The sequence below is a fragment of the Mercenaria mercenaria genome, chromosome 6 (assembly GCF_021730395.1).
Source record: "Mercenaria mercenaria strain notata chromosome 6, MADL_Memer_1, whole genome shotgun sequence".
NCBI lineage: Eukaryota > Metazoa > Mollusca > Bivalvia > Venerida > Veneridae > Mercenaria > Mercenaria mercenaria.
This window is the reverse complement of record NC_069366.1, coordinates 58,857,301-58,882,649: the sequence shown is the minus strand read 5'-3', so window position 1 is coordinate 58,882,649 and position 25,349 is coordinate 58,857,301. Positions and strand designations below refer to the sequence as shown.

Here is a 25,349-nt window from a genome sequence, read left to right as displayed (position 1 = left end):
ACATGTCAGTGGGCACTGGATTAACCCTATTGATTTTTGTCGAGCCCGCTTGCGGAAGTGAAGACAGTTGTCCAGCATGTCCGTCCGGATTTGTTTGTACGGACCATAACTGACATGCATGGAAAAATCTTTTATATTTGGCATGAATGTTAACGTCAGGTTCCTATCTCAAAGGTCAAGGTCACAGCTGGAGATCATGTCAGATCCTGTCCAACCCATAACTGACCTGCATTAAGGAATCTTGTTTATATTTTGCATAAATGTTCGACTCAATCTCAGGTCAAGGTCACAGGGGGCAGGCTCGACATGTTGCCCGTGGGCATCTAGTTACGTCAGTGCTCAATAACTTTAAAATGACTACGACTGTCAGACATGCGGGCACATTGCTTATGGGCATTGAATGACCCCTACTGATTGTCGGGTGGTCTAAGGATAAGGTTGTAGTGACTGTTAAATGTGAAGTGATCAGCTGGGCGTGATGGTGCTATTCATTCATGTGTTTGCAATTTAGTGCCCGGCTTTCCAATGAACAATGCTTCGGATGTAGTTTGGCTCTCTTGTTGGTCAAAGGTTTAGGTAGAGCTATTAGTATAGGTAAATCGTTCGTTGTTCTGTGTAAACATTTTATTTTTATTATGCTCTATTTAAAGAAGTTGGTACATTGTAGGTCTGTCCATTGTTCAGTAGGCTATTTGGGTTTCCGATTGCTTGGGCCTACTGCCTTCAACAGGATGAATGTCTTATGATTTGATGAGTTGATGGTAATTTAAAGGCCGAGTGGTTATGGTTGCTGACTTATCACTTGCCCCTCATCGATGTGGGTTCGAGCCTCACTCGGGGCGTTGAATTCTTGATGTGAGGAAGCCATCAAGCTGGCTTACGGAAGGTCGGTGGTTCTATCTAGGTGATGAAATAATGCACGGAGGGGCACCTGGGGTCTTCTTCCACCATCAAAGCTGGAAAGCCGCCATATGACCTATAATTGTGTCGGTGCAATCTTAAACCCAACAAAAATATATATATAAAAACTAGCATCCTTGTCTGCAACTTTGTTCATCTTCTAATTACTGTTTGATGGATTTGCTTCAATTTAAGATAGTAGTTCCTCATCTTCGTCCACATCACTTGACATGTTTCTGCTTGACCCCTTGTAGGGGTCACCAGAGCTACAAATAGAACAACCTTTTAAAGAACTCATCATAAATCGCATACTGACCCTCCACCAAACTTTGTGTGGAATCCATTTATGGACCTGTCCCAGGTTTATACAAATGGTTATGCCTGACCCCAAAGCTAAATAGAAGCTTTAAACAACGTATACGCCTTTCTCAAATTTATTTAAATGGTTCAGCTTAACCGGGTAGCCAGAGCTAAATATAGGAACACCATTCAACGTCTTCTCATGAACCGTTTTCATTTACACCAAACTTGGTCTGTAGCATCCTTACATGGGCACCGGGTATATCCAAATGGATCACTCACCGTCCGTCGTCCGTCCATCCACACTCATCTTTAAGCGACATCTCCTCTGAAATCTGATGAAACTTGGTCTAGACATTCATGGATGGTTCTGTACCAAAGTTGTTAAAAGAATTCCATTCTATCCAGAATTTTGTTAACCAAAACTTCAAAACCGCAAAGCCCAAAGCTTAGATATTTGGTATGTAACGTCTCCTTTCGTGATCCACTACCAAATATGCTGAAATCGTGTGCCTGGAGTCAAAATTGGCCACACACCTGGATTCACATGTTTTACATAGCCTTATGTAAGAAAAACCTTCCTCCGTAAACCCGCAAGGCCAAAAGCTTAGTACTTGGTTCAGGTCATCTACTAAGTTTATTCAAGTGATGTCCTTGTGGTCAAAATTGGCGCCATCCAGGGGTTCACTTGTTTTACAAGGACTGATACAGGAAAAACGTAAAAATCAACAACATCGCGATAGTTGGCATTTTGTAGTGGCCTAGCAGGTTGTTCAAATCATATCCCTTGGTTCAAAATTTGCACCGCCCTTGGGTTCACTTGTTTTACATAGACTTACACATGTACAGAAAAAACTATAAACATCTTGTCTAAAACCTCAAGCCGTTGAGCCTAGATAAATGACATATGGCTTTGTGAAGTGGTCCTTTACCCTGTGTGTTCAAACCATGCCTCTTAGGTTAAAACTGGCCCCGCACTGTGTTCTACAGTATTAACATATTTTTGGTCCTCTACCAATTTAAGTTTGTTCAAATAATGCCTCTGTGATGAAAACTGGCCTAGTCCTGGGATTCGCTAGTTTTACATAGACTTATATAGAAAAAAAATTTTTTTTCTTGTCAAAAACCTTATGTATTTGATTGATAGCATTGGGCAGCGGTCCCCTACTAAGAAATCATGCACCCATGTGTCAGTGAGAGATGTTGGGCCACTACGACCCTCTTGTTTTTGTATGCAAATCAAACTGACACAATCGAAGACATATGGCGATTTTCCCACTGTGGTGAGTGATAGAGGAGGGCCCTAATTACCCGTGATCCGAAAACTTTTTTATCGAGCACCTGTGGAGAACCGCTTCTGCTCTTCAACAAGCTAACTGGATAACGTCTTCACACAAACTAAGTGTATCTAAGAAGAATTTAGAATATTTACTTGGACAAGAACGACAACACACTGGATTTTGGACATAATTATTATTGTATAACTTGTCACTATTATTCCTCATACACATGATACAGAATCGAACCAACATAGTAGAGGGTTTCCGGAGCATCAATTCTCAATGTGATTGCCTCATGGTACTTCAAAGTGCAGCTTTCCTTTTCTGAAAAAAGAATGATAGAACTTCAACACGATTAAGAAGATTTCGCAATATTGAAAACGCAATTTTTAGTCACAAGTTGCGAGTTTTAGCACGGTGTTTTGATACTGATTCTAGCAAACCCATTTCAGATCTTTTCCGTCGACTTGAACTGTGTGTCGATAAGGTACTGACTCGCTCTCGAAGAATATCACTCAAAGCCTTATTCAGTTTTCATTATAATCGAACTCGCAGTCTTGTGCTCTCGGGCATACAAACTCGAGTTGCCTGCTGGTCACTCGATATATGAAAGTAAGGGTTTTTTAAAAAAAGAAAATTACTTATTTATAATCATGACGCACCCATAAATTTAAGAAAACAGGTGTCTAACGTAAAAGTTACACCAAAGATTGGATCTTGCTGCGTTTTTTAGTAGATTAGTGTTCCAGATCAAGTTGCTGACCTCTTCACTGTGAGGTCGAAACCTCGCAAACGATGCTGAAATATTTCATATGAGGAAGCTGGCTCGTGGAAGGTAAGTGTTCTTGTCCATGTTTGAAATAGGTTCCGAACGGACACCTTAGGCCTTCGAATCCTGTTGTAAAGTCAAAAACTCTGAAGCTGAGAAAAAATGTTAATTCTGGAACCAGTCTGCTTTAGAAGGAACGAAGAATAAGAGTTAAAACCAAAACTACCTCCAATGACCATCGGCATCCCGAGAGTATGCGTTATATCCCGAACAGTGAAGATGTCACCAAGCATGCCGTCGCGAATACATACAGACATCTGCCTACGGTAGTGGTTCAAAAATTTTAGATGGACGGTCTTTTGAGGATAGTCCCAACGGAATGTGCCATTGTTGCATTCTTGAGGGACTTCAAACACTCGCACTGCTGGATCTCTGGAAAATCGGAGACTGGATGTTTGACTTATTGCTTTTCCTAAACATTCTTCAGGTAGTTATCTAAAAGTATGATTTTTACTTTTAAGTAAAGATATATGGACACCCACATCAGAAACTAACCGCGGTCTACACAATCCGTTGGATATCATGGCATACTACCATGATGGGAAAATATAAAAGTTAATTAATAACATCTGGAAAGTAGATCCCTCGGAAGCACCGAGAACAAGGCAACAGCGAAAATTGCCCACTCGGTAAATAATTTTTACTGTACTGAAGTGTATTCAATGGGAACCCCCAACCCAATCCCCTAGCCCACACTCTCACTCCCCATCAACACACACTTTGAACACGCTCCTACATCAATTTCTTAGCGAAATAACAAGTATTGGCAGAGTGGCATTCTTTGTGAAACCACCACTAACAAAAATCAGTCTTTCAAGTGGTGTTTGCGGTAAAGAGAAATAAATTTAAAAAAAACACGATTAACTAAACCTTTTTTCTGACGGCCACACGTCTACGTCACACTTCGTGTTTAGAAATAATCCACTCGACAATACCGGTAAGATGGCGAACATCAATAGAATACTTTTTACAACAGACATGTTTATATTGTTTGGTGTACTTTGACGATTTGAGAAATGTCATCATATTTTGTTTATCTTCCTTTTCAGGACACTAGGTCCCAAGTTTGGACCGTTTTGACGATAAGAAATTTTGTCCCACTGAACTTCACCTTGACATAGTAATGGCATGCACGTGTAAGGCCTTTGAGAACTGCATGCATTTGTACAAAAAAATAAAATGTCCGAATAACGCCGATAGACATGAACAGTTTCTCGCTGCATGGTGAACCGAACTAACACAAAAATCAGAATTTGATCGTTTTTTGGTTCACACAAGTACATCTACTTAGTGTTTTTTAAAGAGTGAATTTAGTGAATCATTAAAAATAATAACACACTTTCTAATACAATTTAATGTGCAAGAGAATATCCTCTTTTGCAGCTCGTGACACATATATGTTTTCAGTTTTGTGCGTATATTTGACATTTTTCTAGAATTCCACCTGAATAAATATATGTAGAATTTAATATATTTATTATCAATGACTGCGTAACATCTCAGTTTTGATAAAATATTTACTATTCATTTATCTAGAAATAAATGAAAAGAATAAATCGTATGATCCGGCATTTAGATAAAAAAAATCATCTATAAAATGTTGCTTTGGAAGCATGAAATGCAACCAAGCAAAATAATAGCAGACTCGGTTTGAATGAGTCTGTTCATGAGAGGTAATGGAAAGTGGAGCACCTGTCACGCTTATATAGATATTGAGTGGACTCCATGATCCCAAAGGACCAGAAAATATAACAACACTAAATCCAAGTACGGGGAGACTTTTTACGGCCGCCACACGGCACAAGTTAAAGATTGCTGTTGTGATAGTTTGCAAAATCTATAAGAAGATCCTTTGGAAGCATAGAAAACTACCAAGCAAAATAATAGCAAATTCGGTTTGATTGAGTCTGTTCATCATTTGAGCCGTGCCATGAGAACACCAACATAGTGGGTTTGCGACCAGCATGGATCCAGACCAGCCTGCGCATCCGCGCAGTCTGGACAGGATCCATGCTGTTCGCTAATGGTTTCTCTAATAATAATAGTCTTTGAAAGCGAACAGCATGGATCCCGACCAGACTGCGCGGATGCGTATGCTGGTCTGGATCCATGCTGGTCGCATCCGCGCAGTCTGGACAGGATCCATGCTGTTCGCTAATGGTTTCTCTAATAATAATAGTCTTTGAAAGCGAACAGCATGGATCCCGACCAGACTGCGCGGATGCGTATGCTGGTCTGGATCCATGCTGGTCGCAAAGCCACTATGTTGGTTTTCCCTTGAAGTTGGCACGGCTCATTTTTATTTTATTTCAGAATATGTTTTTATGATTGTTCACTTTCCCCGCGACAGTTGTATACAACTCAGTAATAGTAACAAGAACAGATTGCAACATAAGCAATACCCATTGCACATGATACAAATTTTGTTTTGTAACTCTTTTATAATAAAAGAGAAAATGGCCAAATATTAACGGTTATGAAATGGTTTCCCTAAATGTAATTATGTTTAAAAGATCCGAAACTCACAGCTTGCATTAGGGTGAATATATAATAAACTCTTTTAATAACAGACGTACTAATATAACACAATACGTTTGACCTTGGTCAATGTACAAGATATAATGGTATCCTCTATTACATAATGTTATATGTTTTGAGCATTTTGCCTAGCTTCGTCACCCCTTCCGTACGTCCGTCATTCACAAAAAAATGGATTCTTCGGCGGCTGCATTGCAGTACAAGATGAAACCGGATTGGGACGTTTATTGCTGGACACTAGTCTTGTTATACATGCTAAACTCAGATCATCTGCGAATCAGATTTAATCTATTACAGCATTATATACCGTTTTGGTCTATATATTTACGTTTCAACCTGTGATACAGATTAAATCTGATTCGCAGATGATCTGAGCTTAGCATGTATAACAAGACTACTGTCCAGCAATAAACGTCCCCGTCCGGTTTCATCTTGTACTGCAATGCTGCCGCCGAAGAATCCATTTTTTTGTGAATGGCGGACGTACGAACGGGCGGACGAAGCTACTGCATAAACCTGCATTATATACCGGGTATTATCAGAATGAGTTTCATGAGGAAAAACAGCAAGTATAATATTTTCACTTGAAACAATGACTATTTGAAGTTTCCATGAACTTTATTATACAAAAATAAAATTCAGAACCTCATAAACATGATAAAAACAATTTTAAAAAATATGATTCGATTCGATGAAAATATAAATATTTTATAACACTAAATTAACTTCGTCTCAATATAACTTTCTTGTAATATCCTTTTCAGCACTGAAATAAAGAAAAGAAGGCCTTAAGTTTATTGTTTTTGATAAGTGAAGCATAATAATGTTCAGTAATAAGTATGTTCAATTTGGTCTGATAATCCTTCCCAGTTTGAAAATATAAAAAGAAAACAAAACTTTAAATTACACTTTGAAAGGTAATTTACGACTTAATTCAATGTTTTGTGAAAATGCGAACATGTCAGATCAGCGCAAAAACAGTAGTTAACAGTAGTATAGGCGTCTCTTTGGCCCCACGACTGCGCATGCGTGAGAATGACGTCATGCGCGGCGGCCATTTTGAAATCTAGTTTTAGAATGACATCACCTTTCTATTTTAAGAATGACTTCAGAATGTTATAGATAGAAACGACAGTAATAAACCTATTTTTCATACCAAAAATGACTTTACGTTCTATGAATAGAAATGACTCCCTAAAGTAGATAGAGCCGACTTATATACCTATCTAGGGCGTGTTCGCGCACATTGAGGGTCAGCCCTACACGGGGAGATAACACGAAAACAAAATATTACAAGAAAATCAAATAGAATATTAATTATATTTAACCATATAAATTCATCTCAGACCTAAATGAACAAATACATTTCTTTTAAATCAAAACAGATTATATTAAAAAGTAAAGAACGTAACTAATCTAAAACGAAATATTTATAACATTGAAACTAAAACATTAGGCATTGTTTAAGATAAATACATGTTTAAAGAAGCAAGATTTACTAAAGATTACTTTTTTTGTCCATGATGTGTACCCCTCGGCGTCCACTAAGTAAATGACCATGTAGCTGTTTTAACAAGAGGTCATTCAAATGAACTCATAGTCTAATTTTAGAATGAACTTTCGACATCGGTGCAACTATTTTTAGGTATGTATGCTCATAGCGATGGTCATTAATCAAACGAGTCTTTGATGATCAATCATGTAAATGCCACGCGTTCTCTTCTGCATCTTACCGTCAAATGACAACGGTAATCAAAGTCTGAATACTGATCAGAGAATAAAATATTTTTGACAGGCTTAAACCCGTACACCGCGCTATAGCGTATAAATACGATGATTTTAGCGCAGGATTCGATTTATGGGCGCATTAATATAATTATAGAAATAATTACAATTTCTTTAATAAACCCGATACGATATACAATAGAAATAATTAACTAAATTATTCATACAACTTACCAGTCCGGACCAATTCGTCTAATGAATCAAACTGTAGATGGTTGAATAGAAATATCGTTTCACTACCAACAGCCAATCGGAATGCAGTATTTTGACAAGCGGTAACACTTTTCCAATAAACCTGACAGGTTAAGACCAGTATCACTTTACTCCGCGCTACATATATATTGATTTTAAAGAGCGCCGTTAACGCTTTATGCATAAGTATTGAAATGATTATAGCAAAATGTTATTAATTTCTTTACTTTACCTGATACTAAAATGAAACAGAAATATTTAATTTAATCGTTCATACAGCATAAACCGTGATATACGCTCTACCAGACCCTTTATCCGAATGATATTTACCTGTAGAACTTCAGTATAGTATATAACACTTCGCTAACTACAACCAATCAGGAAGCAGAATTTTGACAAGCGATAGCACGTAGTTTAACATTTGTCCGCATTATTGAGCGCGTTTTATAATTTCAGTGTATAGCTTTAATCTCTTTCTTCTTTATAAATACTAACGGAATTAAAAAGCTTGATTATTGAGTTTATTTATTTCCGCTAACGGTTTACAATATTTTTAATGTAATAATAGAAAGGAATGTTTACGGTTTAGAATACAGATTAATACCGTCGTTTCTAAACATAAAATAGCCAATCAGAGGGCAGGAAAAACGAACCAATGAAACATCTCCAATAAAGTCGTTTTGGCCAATGAAAACGTCGAAATTTTAACCAATCAGCGCTCAATATTATTAACGAATGACATCGCGAATTCAGAAAGCGAATCGTATATAAGAGAGTGCACAGCCGGCATCCATTGGAATTCATACGGGTGACACGGAAAACTTTACCGTTAACACTTTCACCGGCGCAGACGAATTTTGCGGGGATACAGGCGTTCTCTTCTGCAAATGACAACGGTAAGTCTGAATACTGATCAGAGAATAAACTATTTTGACGGGCTTAAACCCGTTCTATAACGTACAAATACGATGATTTTACATAGCGCGATTTATGAGCGCATTAATATAATGATTACAATTTCTTTAATAAACCCGATACGAAATACAATAGAAATAATTCACTAAATTATTCATACAACTTACCAGTCCGGATAAATTCGCCTAATGAATCAATGGTTGAATAGAAATATCGTTTCACTACCAACAGCCGATCGGAATGCAGTATTTTGACAAGCGGTAACGTTTTTCCAATACACCTGACAGGTTGAGACCCGTATCGCTTTACGTCTACTCCGCGCTATAGTGTACATATATATTGATTTTAAACAGCGCCGTTAACGCTTTATACATAATTATAGAAATGATTATAGCAAAATGTCTTTAATAAACCCGAAACGAAAAATGAAACAGAAATACCTAATTCAATCGTTCATACAACTTACCTGTCCGGATAAATTCGCCTAATGAATCAAATCTTTAGATGGTTGAATAGAAATATCGTTTCACTACCAACAGCCAATCAGAATGCAGTATTTTGACAAGCGGTAACGTTTTTCCAATACACCTGACAGGTTAAGACCCGTATCGCTTTGCGTCTACTCCACGCTATATATTTATTGATTTTAAACAGCGCGTTAACGCTTCATACATGATTATAGAAATGATTATAGCAAAATGTCTTTAATAAACCCGATACGAAAAATGAAATAGAAATACCTAATTTAATCGTTCATACAGCATAAACCGTGATGTGCGCTTTACTGGATCCTCTATTTGAATGATATTTACCTGTAGAACTCCAGTATAACACATCACTACCATCAGCTAATCGCAATGCAGTATTTTGACAAGCGGTAACACGTTTCCAATACACCTGGCAGGTTAAGACCCGTATCGCTTTGCGTCTACTTCGCGCTATAGTGTACATATTTATTGATTTTAAACAGCGCGTTAACGCTTTATGCATAAGCATAGAAATGATTATAGCAAAATGTCATTAATTTACCCGATTCTAAAATGAAATAGAAATACCTAATTTAATCGTTCATACAGCATAAACCGTTGTGTGCATTGTACCTGAGATCCTTTAATCGAATGATATTTACCTGTAGAACTCCAGTATATAACACTTCGTTAACTACAACCAATCAGGAAGCAGAATTTTGACAAGCGATAACACGGATCGACTTTGTTTTCCAATACTGAGATAAAACCGCAGGGAAAGTTTAATATTTGTCCTTTAAATGAGAATTATTGAAAATAAGTGCCTCTTGTCTGGTTTTTACCGGTTTAATCCAGTATTACTATTTTAATTGACCAATCAGAATTGAGATAAATGCCGTTCTTACTTCAAATACAAGCTCCTTTTGAAATCGAGGCTTTGTGGCGAGTATAAAATCATTCAGAAGTCAAATCATGGAAAATAGCTCGGAAGTATTCCAGAATATGATGAATTCCTTCGCTGCTGACCTAAAGGAAGTGTGTCCAGTACATCACAAAGTATGGCTTTACGAAGCGCATTACAGTAAAGTACATTTTGGGTTTTCGGAAGACATTTGGGTAGAATTATTGACAAGCTATATAAGAAACAGACGAATTTGAATGTAGACTTCTCCATCATTCACACTGGTGATCCGTATACGGACATGGAGATTAATTTGCCTGACGGACATTATTTGGTAGACATAGAGTGTGCTTTAGGCGACTTTCTGGAAGCGAAGGGATGTCTCTATGTTCAGTACAAGGACATAACAAAAACGAGAATAGAGTTCGATATGAATTACTCTACATGGGTATATATGCTCCGACAATACATGAGCAAATATCATCCGAAAATAGAACTCAAGTGGTGCGAACATAGCTTGCAACCAAATTCCTATTGCCCCTGTAACATCAGTACTAACTATGCTCTGTGATCATCATGCAAACAGAAATTGGTAGAAAAGAGCATTTTAAAGCGTTGAACTAGTTGCTGAATTGTATTGATCAATTACACGAAAATTGTATGAAAGACAGGCTAAAGAGGCAGTTTTAAATAGTGTAAGTGATGGATGTGTTACCATCGGATCTCTGTAGAAAACTATTTTCCGGCTGTGTAGAAAGACCGTATATACCGTTATGTTACATGTTGGACTATGAGCCGTATAGAATGGCTCTCAGATGAATTTCAATATTGGGGCGATCAGTGACTGGATGACTTATATTCCTGAGAACGAGGAAATAGCGCTTTATGTTAACGATGTGATACGATGGGGTGGCTAAGAATTTCAATACGATTGGTTTCCAGTCCGAGAAAAGAATAATAAACATGATTTTATTTTACTGTAGATATCATTGATGCAGTTCTTCATTTAGAATTGCGAGAGGCGCTTATTAAAAAGCATAATATGGATTTGTGAAACGAAATAAAATACAATAAACGAATATGTCGTTTTTTTGTGTACACCTACCGACGCTTTATTTTTTCCGTTAAATCAAATACGAATTTATAGGTTATAAATAACAAAGACATATTGTTCTTTTATTTTTTTATTGCCAAAGCTTGTATTACTAAAACAGGCTACATGTATCAACTAAAATAAGAAACAATAAATTCATCATTCGACTTCTTGCGATACACATCAAAACGGTTTTAAAATGTCCTTCATTTTTCGTCCGGAACATCGGTTCGTAATGTAATATACGCAATACAGTCCGCATATGTTTGAATCCGTATCCTGTATTTGACTGAAGTTCATCCAATAACGCTTCTTTAACGCTAGCTCAAAATGAACTTTGTAGTGCTCCGGTCTATTACCTAGTGAATCGAAAAATTCGTCGGGCCCTCTTTTTGGAAAATAAAAGACCACCCAATGTTTTCCTGATCCCTGGCTCGTGTCTGTATTCGAAATGACGTATTGTCCTCTACGTATTTGAAGTTGGTCCGCGGCGCAAATTGTCACAGGGTACTCTTTTAACATTTCCTCGAGTTCAGAGTTATTCATTTTAAAACGTATAGGTGTTCCAATCTATAGTATCTTGGGTCATGCTTTCGCGATATTTCTTACGTCTTGGGCTGTCTAAATCGCGACTCAAAGGTGTGTCCATTTTATCCCTATGTCGCTTCAGATCACTATGCTTTCGTGACCGTCTTATTTCCGACCTAGCAATATCAACCGCTTGGGCTACGGGTGTCACAAGTTTTACTACGGGGAGTACAAGTTTTACTACGGGGAGATCTTCCCCTTTTTGTTCTTGTTTCATTGCTTCCCTGTCTCGTTTCTTTTTTAATTCAGCCATTTTTTTTTCGATCTGCACCGCTTCCTACAAAGTAACGGCCCCTCTCTGACGTTTTGTGTCAGAATTAGAATATAGTATATCACACTATTTTCAGAATCTCAGCTAACTCCTGATTGGTTTATAATATGCACGTGGTCACGTGTCTATTCTCTATATAATGAGTCTTCTTACAATGCTAATAAAATCTGGAAAATAGATCCCTCGGAAGCACCGAAAACAAGGCAAAAAGTGAAAATTGCAGACTCGGTTTGATTGAGTCTGTTCAAGCCTTTTTATGTCTTTTCAATTAGTAGTCAAACGAATCTGATTTATAAATTGTATATGGTCACGTGTTTATTCAGTCGACGTCCAGAAACAAAGTCAAGATTTAATGTAATAGACTTGTTCTTACGCAGTTTCAATATCAATACATGTACATGCTTTCGATAGTTCAGCCTATTCAAGTCATGAAAATAAAAGTTAAATGTTTTACGCCTAACTATTCTTACGCGCTTTCAATATCAATATGAGCTTCTGAATGGTTAATATTTTCAAAATAATAGAATTGAAAGAATGTGTAGAATTGAAACAACTCATTAACTAGAGCTTCCCATGTTAGACATTGAGCCACAATCTAACCTCTCTCTCACCTAAAACACGTACATCAAGGACTCAGTACTACAGATCGAGAGATGGTATGACCCTAGTTAGCTTTGCTTCAGTTCATTTTCGTCACGGAAGAGCTTACTTTCCTAGTACAAGCTAGCCGTGACACTCAAATTCTTGTACTAAGATGATCTTAACGACATCCTAGTTTCAGCTCCAGCCACTTTGTATACTAGTTAAATATGATCATATATCAAATATGAAATGTAATAAAAGATATTAACTTGTTCTATCAGTTAAAAGCTACGTGTTCTCTTCTGCATCTTACCGTCAAATGACAGTAAGTAATCATAGTCTGAATAATTATCAGAGCGTAAAATATTTTGACCGGCTTAAACCTGTACACCATGCTATAGCGTACAAATATGATGATTTTACATAGCGCAGTATGCGATTAATTAATATAATTATAGAATTGATTACCTAAGTATATTAACGGATTTAAAAAGCGATATCCTTTGTTTATAGAAATACTGATGTTTTTAACCACATTTTAATGTAGTGCAGATACACTGTCTCAAAAGTTCATATTTAAGTAACAACTCTACACAAATCAGTGTGATTTATTAGTTAGATATAGTGTCAATATGAAATGTAATAAAACATTAACTTATTCTATCAGTTTAACGCGATGTATTCTCTCTATAACGTACGGTCAAATTATATTATTGTTCAATTTATTTGACCTGTCGAAAAGTGGACCCGACTTTTATTATATTCTGTTCGAGCCTATATAAGATTAACATGAAAGCCGGGAACATGTTTTGACAGGTCAATTAAAATAAACATTAATCAGCCAGTAAATAACTACTAGTGTGACTAATTATTAGAGCACTTTGACAAGCCATAACACGGATCTATTTTTCCAATACTAAGATAAACAACAAGCTGTAAAGCTTAATTAATATTGCAGTGATACAATCAAACGCTATAGTGTTAAATCTACTGACAATTTTGTTTTGAAGTTAATGATTTCAGACGATACAAATATTGAGATAACATTATAATAGTAATCGGTAAATTAATTAATTGTCGTGCAAAAAAAAAACATGTCGTAATATTGAGTAGATATACTCTCAACCGTTCATATAATTTCAGTGTGACGCGTTCACCCCGCAAAAGTGCTGAAGTGTATCGAGGGCTATAATCAAGTACAATTGCTAAATCCACTCAAAAAAGACTGAACTTGTCCGAACGCTTATGAAGTAAACATTTGCGCTTTAATATGTAATTTTCCATAAAACGGACCCTATGGAAAATTACATATTAAAGTGCAAAAATCGAATCACATTCGACAAAAATCTAAACGCCCGTAACATTTTTTAAAACAGCTGTTACATTTTTTTTAAACAGCATTGACAAAAACGTAAACGGACCCTATGGAAAACTTCATATTAAAGTGCAAAAATCGAATCACCTTTGACAAATATCTGAACGTCCGTAACATTTTTTAAAACAGCTGTTACACTTTTTGAAACAGCATTGACAAAAACGTAAACGGACCCTATGGAAAATTACATATTAAAGTGCAAAAATCGAATCACATTCGACAAATATCTAAACGCCCGTAACATTTTTTAAAACAACTTTAACATTTTTATAAGCAGCATTGACAAAAACGTTAACGGACACTATGGAAAATTCTGAAATTTTAAATACCATCGACGCTGTAATAAAGTACTCATTAAATTTTGTATTCGCTTTTCAGAAAGAAGATATTTTACATTACACCTTCTGCGTTAAACGGCCATTGAAATAGTGATTCATTCTTTACATACATCAAAAATCTGTAGCGAAAATGTATTTCACGGAGAAAATGTGGCATGAATTTCATAACAAATATATCCGTAATAACCAATATACCGCTAATACATTTTACAATACGCATATTTCCATACATCTTCGACAGATATCGACAAAAAATAAAGTCTGAATGGTTAGGTTAAAACCATTCATTTAATTAGTTAAATAAACACAAATTAACGCATTATATTTCTATCACGTGACATGCGTTCTATTACGTACGTGCTTTGAATTATAAAAAATACAGCGGGTATCGGATTTCCTCATTCAGTGACAATATCTATACCCGATGTTTACTTCATAAGCGTTCGGACAAGTTCAGTCTTTTTTGAGTGGATTTAGCAATTGTACTTGATTATAGCCCTCGATACACTTCAGCACTTTTGCGGGGTGAACGCGTCACACTGAAATTATATGAACGGTTGAGAGTATATCTACTCAATATTACGACATGTTTTTTTTTGCACGACAATTAATTAATTTACCGATTACTATTATAATGTTATCTCAATATTTGTATCGTCTGAAATCATTAACTTCAAAAACAAATTGTCAGTAGATTTAACATATAGCGTTGATTGTATCACTGCAATATTAATTAAGCTTTACAGCTTGTTGTTTATCTTAGTATTGGAAAAATAGATCTGTGTTATGGCTTGTCAAAGTGCTCTAATAATTAGTCACACTAGTAGTTATTTACTGGCTGATTAATGTTTATTTTAATTGACCTGTCAAAACATGTTCCCGGCTTTCATGTTAATCTTATATAGGCTCGAACAGAATATAATAAAAGTCGGGTCCACTTTTCGACAGGTCAAATAAATTGAACAATAATATAATTTGACCGTACGTTATAGAGAGAATACATCGCGTTAAACTGATAGAATAAGTTAATGTTTTATTACATTTCATATTGACACTATATCTAACTAATAAATCACACTGATTTGTGTAGAGTTGTTACTTAAATATGAACTTTTGAGACAGTGTATCTGCACTACATTAAAATGTGGTTAAAAACATCAGTATTTCTATAAACAAAGGATATCGCTTTTTAAATCCGTTAATATACTTAGGTAATCAATTCTATAATTATATTAATTAATCGCATACTGCGCTATGTAAAATCATCATATTTGTACGCTATAGCATGGTGTACAGGTTTAAGCCGGTCAAAATATTTTACGCTCTGATAATTATTCAGACTATGATTACTTACTGTCATTTGACGGTAAGATGCAGAAGAGAACACGTAGCTTTTAACTGATAGAACAAGTTAATATCTTTTATTACATTTCATATTTGATATATGATCATATTTAACTAGTATACAAAGTGGCTGGAGCTGAAACTAGGATGTCGTTAAGATCATCTTAGTACAAGAATTTGAGTGTCACGGCTAGCTTGTACTAGGAAAGTAAGCTCTTCCGTGACGAAAATGGACTGAAGCAAAGCTAACCAGGGTCATACCATCTCTCGATCTGTAGTACTGAGTCCTTGATGTACGTGTTTTAGGTGAGAGAGGTTAGATTGTGGCTCAATGTCTAACATGGGAAGCTCTAGTTAATAAGTTGTTTCAATTCTACACATTCTTTCAATTCTATTATTTTGAAAATATTAACCATTCAGAAGCTCATATTGATATTGAAAGCGCGTAAGAATAGTTAGGCGTAAAACATTTAACTTTTATTTTCATGACTTGAATAGGCTGAACTATCGAAAGCATGTACATGTATTGATATTGAAACTGCGTAAGAACAAGTATATTACATTAAATCTTGACTTTGTTTCTGGACGTCGACTGAATAAACACGTGACCATATACAATTTATAAATCAGATTCGTTTGACTACTAATTGAAAAAACATAAAAAGGCTTGAACAGACTCAATCAAACCGAGTCTGCAATTTTCACTTTTTGCCTTGTTTTCGGTGCTTCCGAGGGATCTATTTTCCAGATTTTATTAGCATTGTAAGAAGACTCATTATATAGAGAACAGACACGTGACCACGTGCATATTATAAACCAATCAGGAGTTAGCTGAGATTCTGAAAATAGTGTGATATACTATATTCTAATTCTGACACAAAACGTCAGAGAGGGCCGTTACTTTGTAGGAAGCGGTGCAGATCGAAAAAAATGGCTGAATTAAAAAAGAAACGAGACAGGGAAGCAATGAAACAAGAACAAAAGGGAAAGATCTCCCCGTAGTAAAACTTGTACTCCCGTAGTAAAACTTGTGACACCCGTAGCCCAAGCGGTTGATATTGCTAGGTCGGAAATAAGACGGTCACGAAAGCATAGTGATCTGAAGCGACATAGGGATAAAATGGACACACCTTTGAGTCGCGATTTAGACAGCCCAAGACGTAAGAAATATCGCGAAAGCATGACCCAAGATACTATAGATTGGAACACCTATACGTTTTTAAAATGAATAACTCTGAACTCGAGGAAATGTTAAAAGAGTACCCTGTGACAATTTGCGCCGCGGACCAACTTCAAATACGTAGAGGACAATACGTCATTTCGAATACAGACACGAGCCAGGGATCAGGAAAACATTGGGTGGTCTTTTATTTTCCAAAAAGAGGGCCCGACGAATTTTTCGATTCACTAGGTAATAGACCGGAGCACTACAAAGTTCATTTTGAGCTAGCGTTAAAGAAGCGTTATTGGATGAACTTCAGTCAAATACAGGATACGGATTCAAACATATGCGGACTGTATTGCGTATACTACATTACGAACCGATGTTCCGGACGAAAAATGAAGGACATTTTAAAACCGTTTGATGTGTATCGCAAGAAGTCGAATGATGAATTTATTGTTTCTTATTTTAGTTGATACATGTAGCCTGTTTTAGTAATACAAGCTTTGGCAATAAAAAATTAAAAGAACAATATGTCTTTGTTATTTATAACCTATAAATTCGAATTTGATTTAACGGAAAAGATGAAGCGTCGGTAGGTGTACACAAATAAAACGACATATTCGTTTATTGTATTTTATTTCGTTTCACAAATCCATATTATGCTTTTTAATAAGCGCCTCTCGCAATTCTAAATGAAGAACTGCATCAATGATATCTACAGTAAAATAAAATCATGTTTATTATTCTTTTCTCGGACTGGAAACCAATCGTATTGAAATTCTTAGCCACCCCATCGTATCACATCGTTAACATAAAGCGCTATTTCCTCGTTCTCAGGAATATAAGTCATCCAGTCACTGATCGCCCCAATATTGAAATTCATCTGAGAGCCATTCTATACGGCTCATAGTCCAACATGTAACATAACGGTATATACGGTCTTTCTACACAGCCGGAAAATAGTTTTCTACAGAGATCCGATGGTAACACATCCATCACTTACACTATTTAAAACTGCCTCTTTAGCCTGTCTTTCATACAATTTTCGTGTAATTGATCAATACAATTCAGCAACTAGTTCAACGCTTTAAATGCTCTTTTCTACCAATTTCTGTTTGCATGATGATCACAGAGCATAGTTAGTACTGATGTTACAGGGGCAATAGGAATTTGGTTGCAAGCTATGTTCGCACCACTTGAGTTCTATTTTCGGATGATATTTGCTCATGTATTGTCGGAGCATATATACCCATGTAGAGTAATTCATATCGAACTCTATTCTCGTTTTTGTTATGTCCTTGTACTGAACATAGAGACATCCCTTCGCTTTCAGAAAGTCGCCTAAAGCACACTCTATGTCTACCAAATAATGTCCGTCAGGCAAATTAATCTCCATGTCCGTATACGGATCACCAGTGTGAATGATGGAGAAGTCTACATTCAAATTCGTCCTGTTTCTTATATAGCTTGTCAATAATTCTACCCAAATGTCTTCCGAAAACCCAAAATGTACTTTACTGTAATGCGCTTCGTAAAGCCATACTTTGTGATGTACTGGACACACTTCCTTTAGGTCAGCAGCGAAGGAATTCATCATATTCTGGAATACTTCCGAGCTATTTTCCATGATTTGACTTCTGAATGATTTTATACTCGCCACAAAGCCTCGATTTCAAAAGGAGCTTGTATTTGAAGTAAGAACGGCATTTATCTCAATTCTGATTGGTCAATTAAAATAGTAATACTGGATTAAACCGGTAAAAACCAGACAAGAGGCACTTATTTTCAATAATTCTCATTTAAAGGACAAATATTAAACTTTCCCTGCGGTTTTATCTCAGTATTGGAAAACAAAGTCGATCCGTGTTATCGCTTGTCAAAATTCTGCTTCCTGATTGGTTGTAGTTAACGAAGTGTTATATACTGGAGTTCTACAGGTAAATATCATTCGATTAAAGGATCTCAGGTACAATGCACACAACGGTTTATGCTGTATGAACGATTAAATTAGGTATTTCTATTTCATTTTAGAATCGGGTAAATTAATGACATTTTGCTATAATCATTTCTATGCTTATGCATAAAGCGTTAACGCGCTGTTTAAAATCAATAAATATGTACACTATAGCGCGAAGTAGACGCAAAGCGATACGGGTCTTAACCTGCCAGGTGTATTGGAAACGTGTTACCGCTTGTCAAAATACTGCATTGCGATTGGCTGATGGTAGTGATGTTTTATATACTGGAGTTCTACAGGTAAATATCATTCGAATAGAGGATCCAGTAAAGCGCACATCACGGTTTATGCTGTATGAACGATTAAATTAGGTATTTCTATTTCATTTTTCGTATCGGGTTTATTAAAGACATTTTGCTATAATCATTTCTATAATCATGTATGAAGCGTTAACGCGCTGTTTAAAATCAATAAATATATAGCGTGGAGTAGACGCAAAGCGATACGGGTCTTAACCTGTCAGGTGTATTGGAAAAACGTTACCGCTTGTCAAAATACTGCATTCTGATTGGCTGTTGGTAGTGAAACGATATTTCTATTCAGCCATCTAAAGATTTGATTCATTAGGCGAATTTATCCGGACAGGTAAGTTGTATGAACGATTGAATTAGGTATTTCTGTTTCATTTTTCGTATCGGGTTTATTAAAGACATTTTGCTATAATCATTTCTATAATTATGTATAAAGCGTTAACGGCGCTGTTTAAAATCAATATATATGTACACTATAGCGCGGAGTAGACGTAAAGCGATACGTGTCTCAACCTGTCAGGTGTATTGGAAAAACGTTACCGCTTGTCAAAATACTGCATTCCGATCGGCTGTTGGTAGTGAAACGATATTTCTATTCAACCATTGATTCATTAGGCGAATTTATCCGGACTGGTAAGTTGTATGAATAATTTAGTGAATTATTTCTATTGTATTTCGTATCGGGTTTATTAAAGAAATTGTAATCATTATATTAATGCGCTCATAAATCGCGCTATGTAAAATCATCGTATTTGTACGTTATAGAACGGGTTTAAGCCTGTCAAAATAGTTTATTCTCTGATCAGTATTCAGACTTACCGTTGTCATTTGCAGAAGAGAACGCCTGTATCCCCGCAAAATTCGTCTGCGCCGGTGAAAGTGTTAACGGTAAAGTTTTCCGTGTCACCCGTATGAATTCCAATGGATGCCGGCTGTGCACTCTCTTATATACGATTCGCTTTCTGAATTCGCGATGTCATTCGTTAATAATATTGAGCGCTGATTGGTTAAAATTTCGACGTTTTCATTGGCCAAAACGACTTTATTGGAGATGTTTCATTGGTTCGTTTTTCCTGCCCTCTGATTGGCTATTTTATGTTTAGAAACGACGGTATTAATCTGTATTCTAAACCGTAAACATTCCTTTCTATTATTACATTAAAAATATTGTAAACCGTTAGAGGAAATAAATAAACTCAATAATCAAGCTTTTTAATTCCGTTAGTATTTATAAAGAAGAAAGAGATTAAAGCTATACACTGAAATTATAAAACGCGCTCAATAATGCGGACAAATGTTAAACTACGTGCTATCGCTTGTCAAAATTCTGCTTCCTGATTGGTTGTAGTTAGCGAAGTGTTATATACTATACTGAAGTTCTACAGGTAAATATCATTCGGATAAAGGGTCTGGTAGAGCGTATATCACGGTTTATGCTGTATGAACGATTAAATTAAATATTTCTGTTTCATTTTAGTATCAGGTAAAGTAAAGAAATTAATAACATTTTGCTATAATCATTTCAATACTTATGCATAAAGCGTTAACGGCGCTCTTTAAAATCAATATATATGTAGCGCGGAGTAAAGTGATACTGGTCTTAACCTGTCAGGTTTATTGGAAAAGTGTTACCGCTTGTCAAAATACTGCATTCCGATTGGCTGTTGGTAGTGAAACGATATTTCTATTCAACCATCTACAGTTTGATTCATTAGACGAACTGGTCCGGACTGGTAAGTTGTATGAATAATTTAGTTAATTATTTCTATTGTATATCGTATCGGGTTTATTAAAGAAATTGTAATTATTTTTATAATTATATTAATGCGCCCATAAATCGAATCCTGCGCTAAAATCATCGTATTTATACGCTATAGCTCGGTGTACGGGTTTAAGCCTGTCGAAAATATTTTATTCTCTCAGTCTGATAAGTATTCAGACTTTGATTACCGTTGTCATTTGACGGTAAGATGCAGAAGAGAACGCGTGGCATTTACATGATTGATCATCAAAGACTCGTTTGATTAATGACCATCGCTATGAGCATACATACCTAAAAATAGTTGCACCGATGTCGGAAGTTCATTCTAAAATTAGACTACGAGTTCATTTGAACGACCTCTTGTTAAAACAGCTACATGGTCATTTACTTAGTGGACGCCGAGGGGTACACATCATGGACAAAAAAAGTAATCTTTAGTAAATCTTGCTTCTTTAAACATGTATTTATCTTAAACAATGCCTAATGTTTTAGTTTCAATGTTATAAATATTTCGTTTTAGATTAGTTACGTTCTTTACTTTTTAATATAATCTGTTTTGATTTAAAAGAAATGTATTTGTTCATTTAGATCTGAGATGAATTTATATGGTTAAATATAATTAATATTCTATTTGATTTTCTTGTAATATTTTGTTTTCGTGTTATCTCCCCGTGTAGGGCTGACCCTCAATGTGCGCGAACACGCCCTAGATAGGTATATAAGTCGGCTCTATCTACTTTAGGGAGTCATTTCTATTCATAGAACGTAAAGTCACTTTTGGTATGAAAAATAGGTTTATTACTGTCGTTTCTATCTATAACATTCTGAAGTCATTCTTAAAATAGAAAGGTGATGTCATTCTAAAACTAGATTTCAAAATGGCCGCTGCGCATGACGTCATTCTCACGCATGCGCAGTCGTGGGGCCAAAGAGACGCCTATACTACTGTTAACTGCTTATTTGCTAATCATAATGGAGTTAAGCACTTTCTGCCTCGAGGTGATGGTATTATATACTGACTATACTTACGTTTTAATCTAGCAGCAGGCTGCCCGTCATCAACGTCTCCGCCAACAGTTCTAAAGACTTTTGCACTGGAAACACAATTTACCTAACGTCAATATTATTACAATTTGAAACTACAAACGTGATCTTTTGTATGGCAAAGTCCATAAGAACTTTCATTGCGGCTGACAGAATTTACAACTTCTATGTCTGCTCTCCTAGGTTTTCCATTGCTCAGATATGTTTTTCATGTTAAATTATTTGACATGATAATATGCATATAGTTGTATTAACAGCCGCCGTGTATGTATCCTCAAAAAATGTAATAAACAAAAAAAAAAATGTTTACCACTCAGTTACTTACCCATATATTCTCTGATAGTGTTGTGAATAGCGGACTGGTTTATGTTTGATTTTAATACAATATTGGTCAGGCTTTCTGTCACTGCAATGTCGGCGATTTCTATAAAAGAAGACATAGATGCTACCAAATAGCAGGGGAAACTTCCAGTTCAGGAAATCATTTTATGGTTTTACCCTACTTCCCAAACGGGAAAATTGTTTGTAAATATTGTACGTTAGAAATTAAGATTTATTTCTAAGGTGTACATATATGATACCATGCATATTCTTATGCACCGAACCTTTTGAATGAAACAAGCCCAAAAATGATGATTTTACATCTCGAACGGGAATCAAGTTACTATATTTAGTATCAAGTTGTTTCCCATTCATGAAGTCGGGAAAACCCAGTAGTTAACTTCCCGAACGGGAAGTTTCCCCTATTCCATATAATGTTTTGACTACAAAATAGTATCTCAAAATGTCTGTACTATTCGGGGGATGCTTTACTACAAAGATTTCCTTTTCAATATAGCAAGTTACTTGTAACGTCAATGCTTTTCTCCAGTTGGGTTCATGAATCTTTGCTTATTTGTGTCACTGTTGGGTTCACGAAACCTTGCTTTTACGTGTCACTACTGAATTACTGAAAGTCACAATTGTGTTCATGAAACCTTGCAATATGTTGTGACACTATTCAAAAACAGAGGCTTCGGGCCTGGCGAAAACCTGAAGTCTTGGATAGATACATTTCAGCTTACACTCAGTTCCAAAAGAAAGTGTGCACTTAGTTTTCTGTTATTTTTTCTCGGTTATTTTCATGAAAACTTATAATGTTTGGTACCAAAATTTAAATCAGTTCGTAAACAAATTGGTGTGCATTTTAGATTTTGAGTTATACCTGAGGGTTAGTGTATGAAAAATTGAAACAAAAACGTCGGGGAAGTTTTTGAAATATTTAAACTTAAAAGTGCACACTTTCTTTTGGAACTGAGTATAGTTTTAAAAAATGATGGGAAACAGACATAGGTAAACCGCTACAATATGGGACACCTCGATACGATTTAATATCTAATGCATTGCTCTAATTTACAAAATTTACATGTTTAATTTTGATGATTTCTAGGAAATGTTCCTATTTGTTTCAGCTCCCATGAAATTAAGACACGTTTCTCGTATTAATAGAAAGTACTGAAATTGTTTTTATTATACAATGAAAAAGATATCACTATCTCCAATAATATGAACATATCTGGTTTTAACACTTGACTGATAAACATATATATACCAAATATTACAAGCGTTTAGGAAGCAGAGTACGCTGCTACAACCGACAACCTAACTTATCCGACACTTTCACTTTGTACCATTTGGTGTCGGATAAAACAAGTGTCATTGTATTGTCTAGACTACATTCGTTAGAGATATTATAAAAAGCTATACTTACGACTGATGATACTTGGAGACAAAGGAATGGCGTCTGCAGAATTTTCCACGATGACATTTTGGTTGCCTAGTGACGCCTGTCTCTCCTGCAACAAAATGTCTGTAGCTTTTGTTATAATACAGGTCACGTAGTCTCCAACTGAAAAAAAAAAAGATAAATAAATAAAACCGTTTAGATCTAAGTTGGTGTAGCGGCATACTGTATGCTTTTCTATAAATTAACATATCATAAAAATAAATTTAAGCAAAGTTTTCAAATACTTGAGTAAAACAATTACCTTGTTTTTCGAAGCTCTCATCAGTTTCAGTAGCTAGTACACTTCCAGCATCTTCTGGCAATTCTGTTGACAAAATAAGTAAACATTTCGATAATCAAAGAAAACTTTTTAAAAATCATTATTGAAAGTCTCTGATTCGGCTTAGATAATAGAAAGAAAAAAACCCACAATATTCTAAATTTCCTCCATCACATGGCAATATCACAAAATCTACATTTTTAAACAGATTTACGTCTAGAATAATAAACTAGGTTTTTTATATATAGTTGATTCTATATGAGGGTAGTATAATGTACTTCTTCAGTCAAACCTGTATGAAAATACCATCCTTGGAAAATAAACAATATTGGTCTTTGTTGACAAGTGGCCTTTCAATAATGGTCAGTTTACATTATTAGTGGTTAAACGGGAAGACATATAGATCTACGAGATGCAGAGAAAATGTTCGTGGTTCTTTGGTTTTACGTTAATTTTGCTACGTGGCTCTAGGTTACATGCTTATCAAGTAATACTATACATAATTTACGAAATAATATTGTAATTACTTTAATTTTATAATTACTAACAAACAAAAGTATAATTTACTTTACTATAATTGTTACAAATTGGTAGACTCGCAGAATCAGTACTGTAATGGCGGACGGTGGCCGTCTAATCTTTTATTCCAAACAATGACGTACAATGTTACATTTTCAGTAAAGACACAAACCTTTTCCAGTTGCTCTCGGATCAACTAATCTTTCTGGTATTACTTTGTTTCTCCTGTAAGGAGTTATACTAATAACCATGTCTTTGGTACCAGTCTCGTTCACAATTGTTGATGGGTCTATGGTCTGACCTCTACGAGCGTAAAATCGACGACGGAGCCGATTTCTGAATCTTGCCCACTGGAAAACAACAAAAATGCGACTTGAGTAGATGTGGACATATTGTTTCAAATAAAATGGACTTAACTGAAACCAATATCATTAGTTGCAAATGAAAAAAGATATTTTCATAAAATCTATGCTTTACCCGATATTTTTTCGAAATCTTTATTCAATGGAATGACTATAATATTAAACTGGTAGGGACTTATCATCATTCTAGTGTAACTGATTTACCCGTTCGTTGCATGATTGCTTAAAGCTTACAATCCACGCAAAACAGCCAGTGTTTTCTTTTTCCATTGTTATTTCATAATGAAAAAATCGGAAAAATTAAGCGTCGTCAGCTACACTCCAATGATCTGCCGTTACTAATGAGTGGCGTCAACTGTTTTCGTGATGTCATGACGTCAACTTAATAGACATATGATAAAGTCCGATTCTATACAATTATTGAATAGCAACGGGAGAAATTGTTATCTGTAACTGCAGATTAAAATGATAAAAAAGACAGTATCA

General features: G+C 35.7%; 2 protein-coding genes across 2 annotated transcripts; both read right to left on the bottom strand.

Annotated features, from left to right (window-relative positions):
- Positions 1-2,664: 2,664 nt before the first annotated feature.
- On the bottom strand, positions 2,665-4,334 carry LOC123550099 (uncharacterized). The gene is made up of 3 exons (XM_045338536.2): positions 4,180-4,334; positions 3,476-3,681; positions 2,665-2,804 (listed from the first exon to the last, which is right to left on the bottom strand). Exons 1-3 carry the CDS (start codon positions 4,287-4,289, stop codon positions 2,695-2,697), a joined length of 426 nt encoding a protein of 141 aa, XP_045194471.2. The 5' UTR covers positions 4,290-4,334; the 3' UTR covers positions 2,665-2,694.
- Positions 4,335-6,452: 2,118 nt separating this feature from the next.
- LOC123548782 (uncharacterized) lies at positions 6,453-25,310 on the bottom strand. Its single transcript, XM_045336320.2, has 7 exons — positions 25,068-25,310; positions 24,674-24,851; positions 23,965-24,027; positions 23,688-23,825; positions 22,263-22,361; positions 21,923-21,987; positions 6,453-6,613 (listed from the first exon to the last, which is right to left on the bottom strand). Exons 1-6 carry the CDS (start codon positions 25,131-25,133, stop codon positions 21,926-21,928), a joined length of 606 nt encoding a protein of 201 aa, XP_045192255.2. The 5' UTR covers positions 25,134-25,310; the 3' UTR covers positions 6,453-6,613; positions 21,923-21,925.
- Positions 25,311-25,349: the final 39 nt, after the last annotated feature.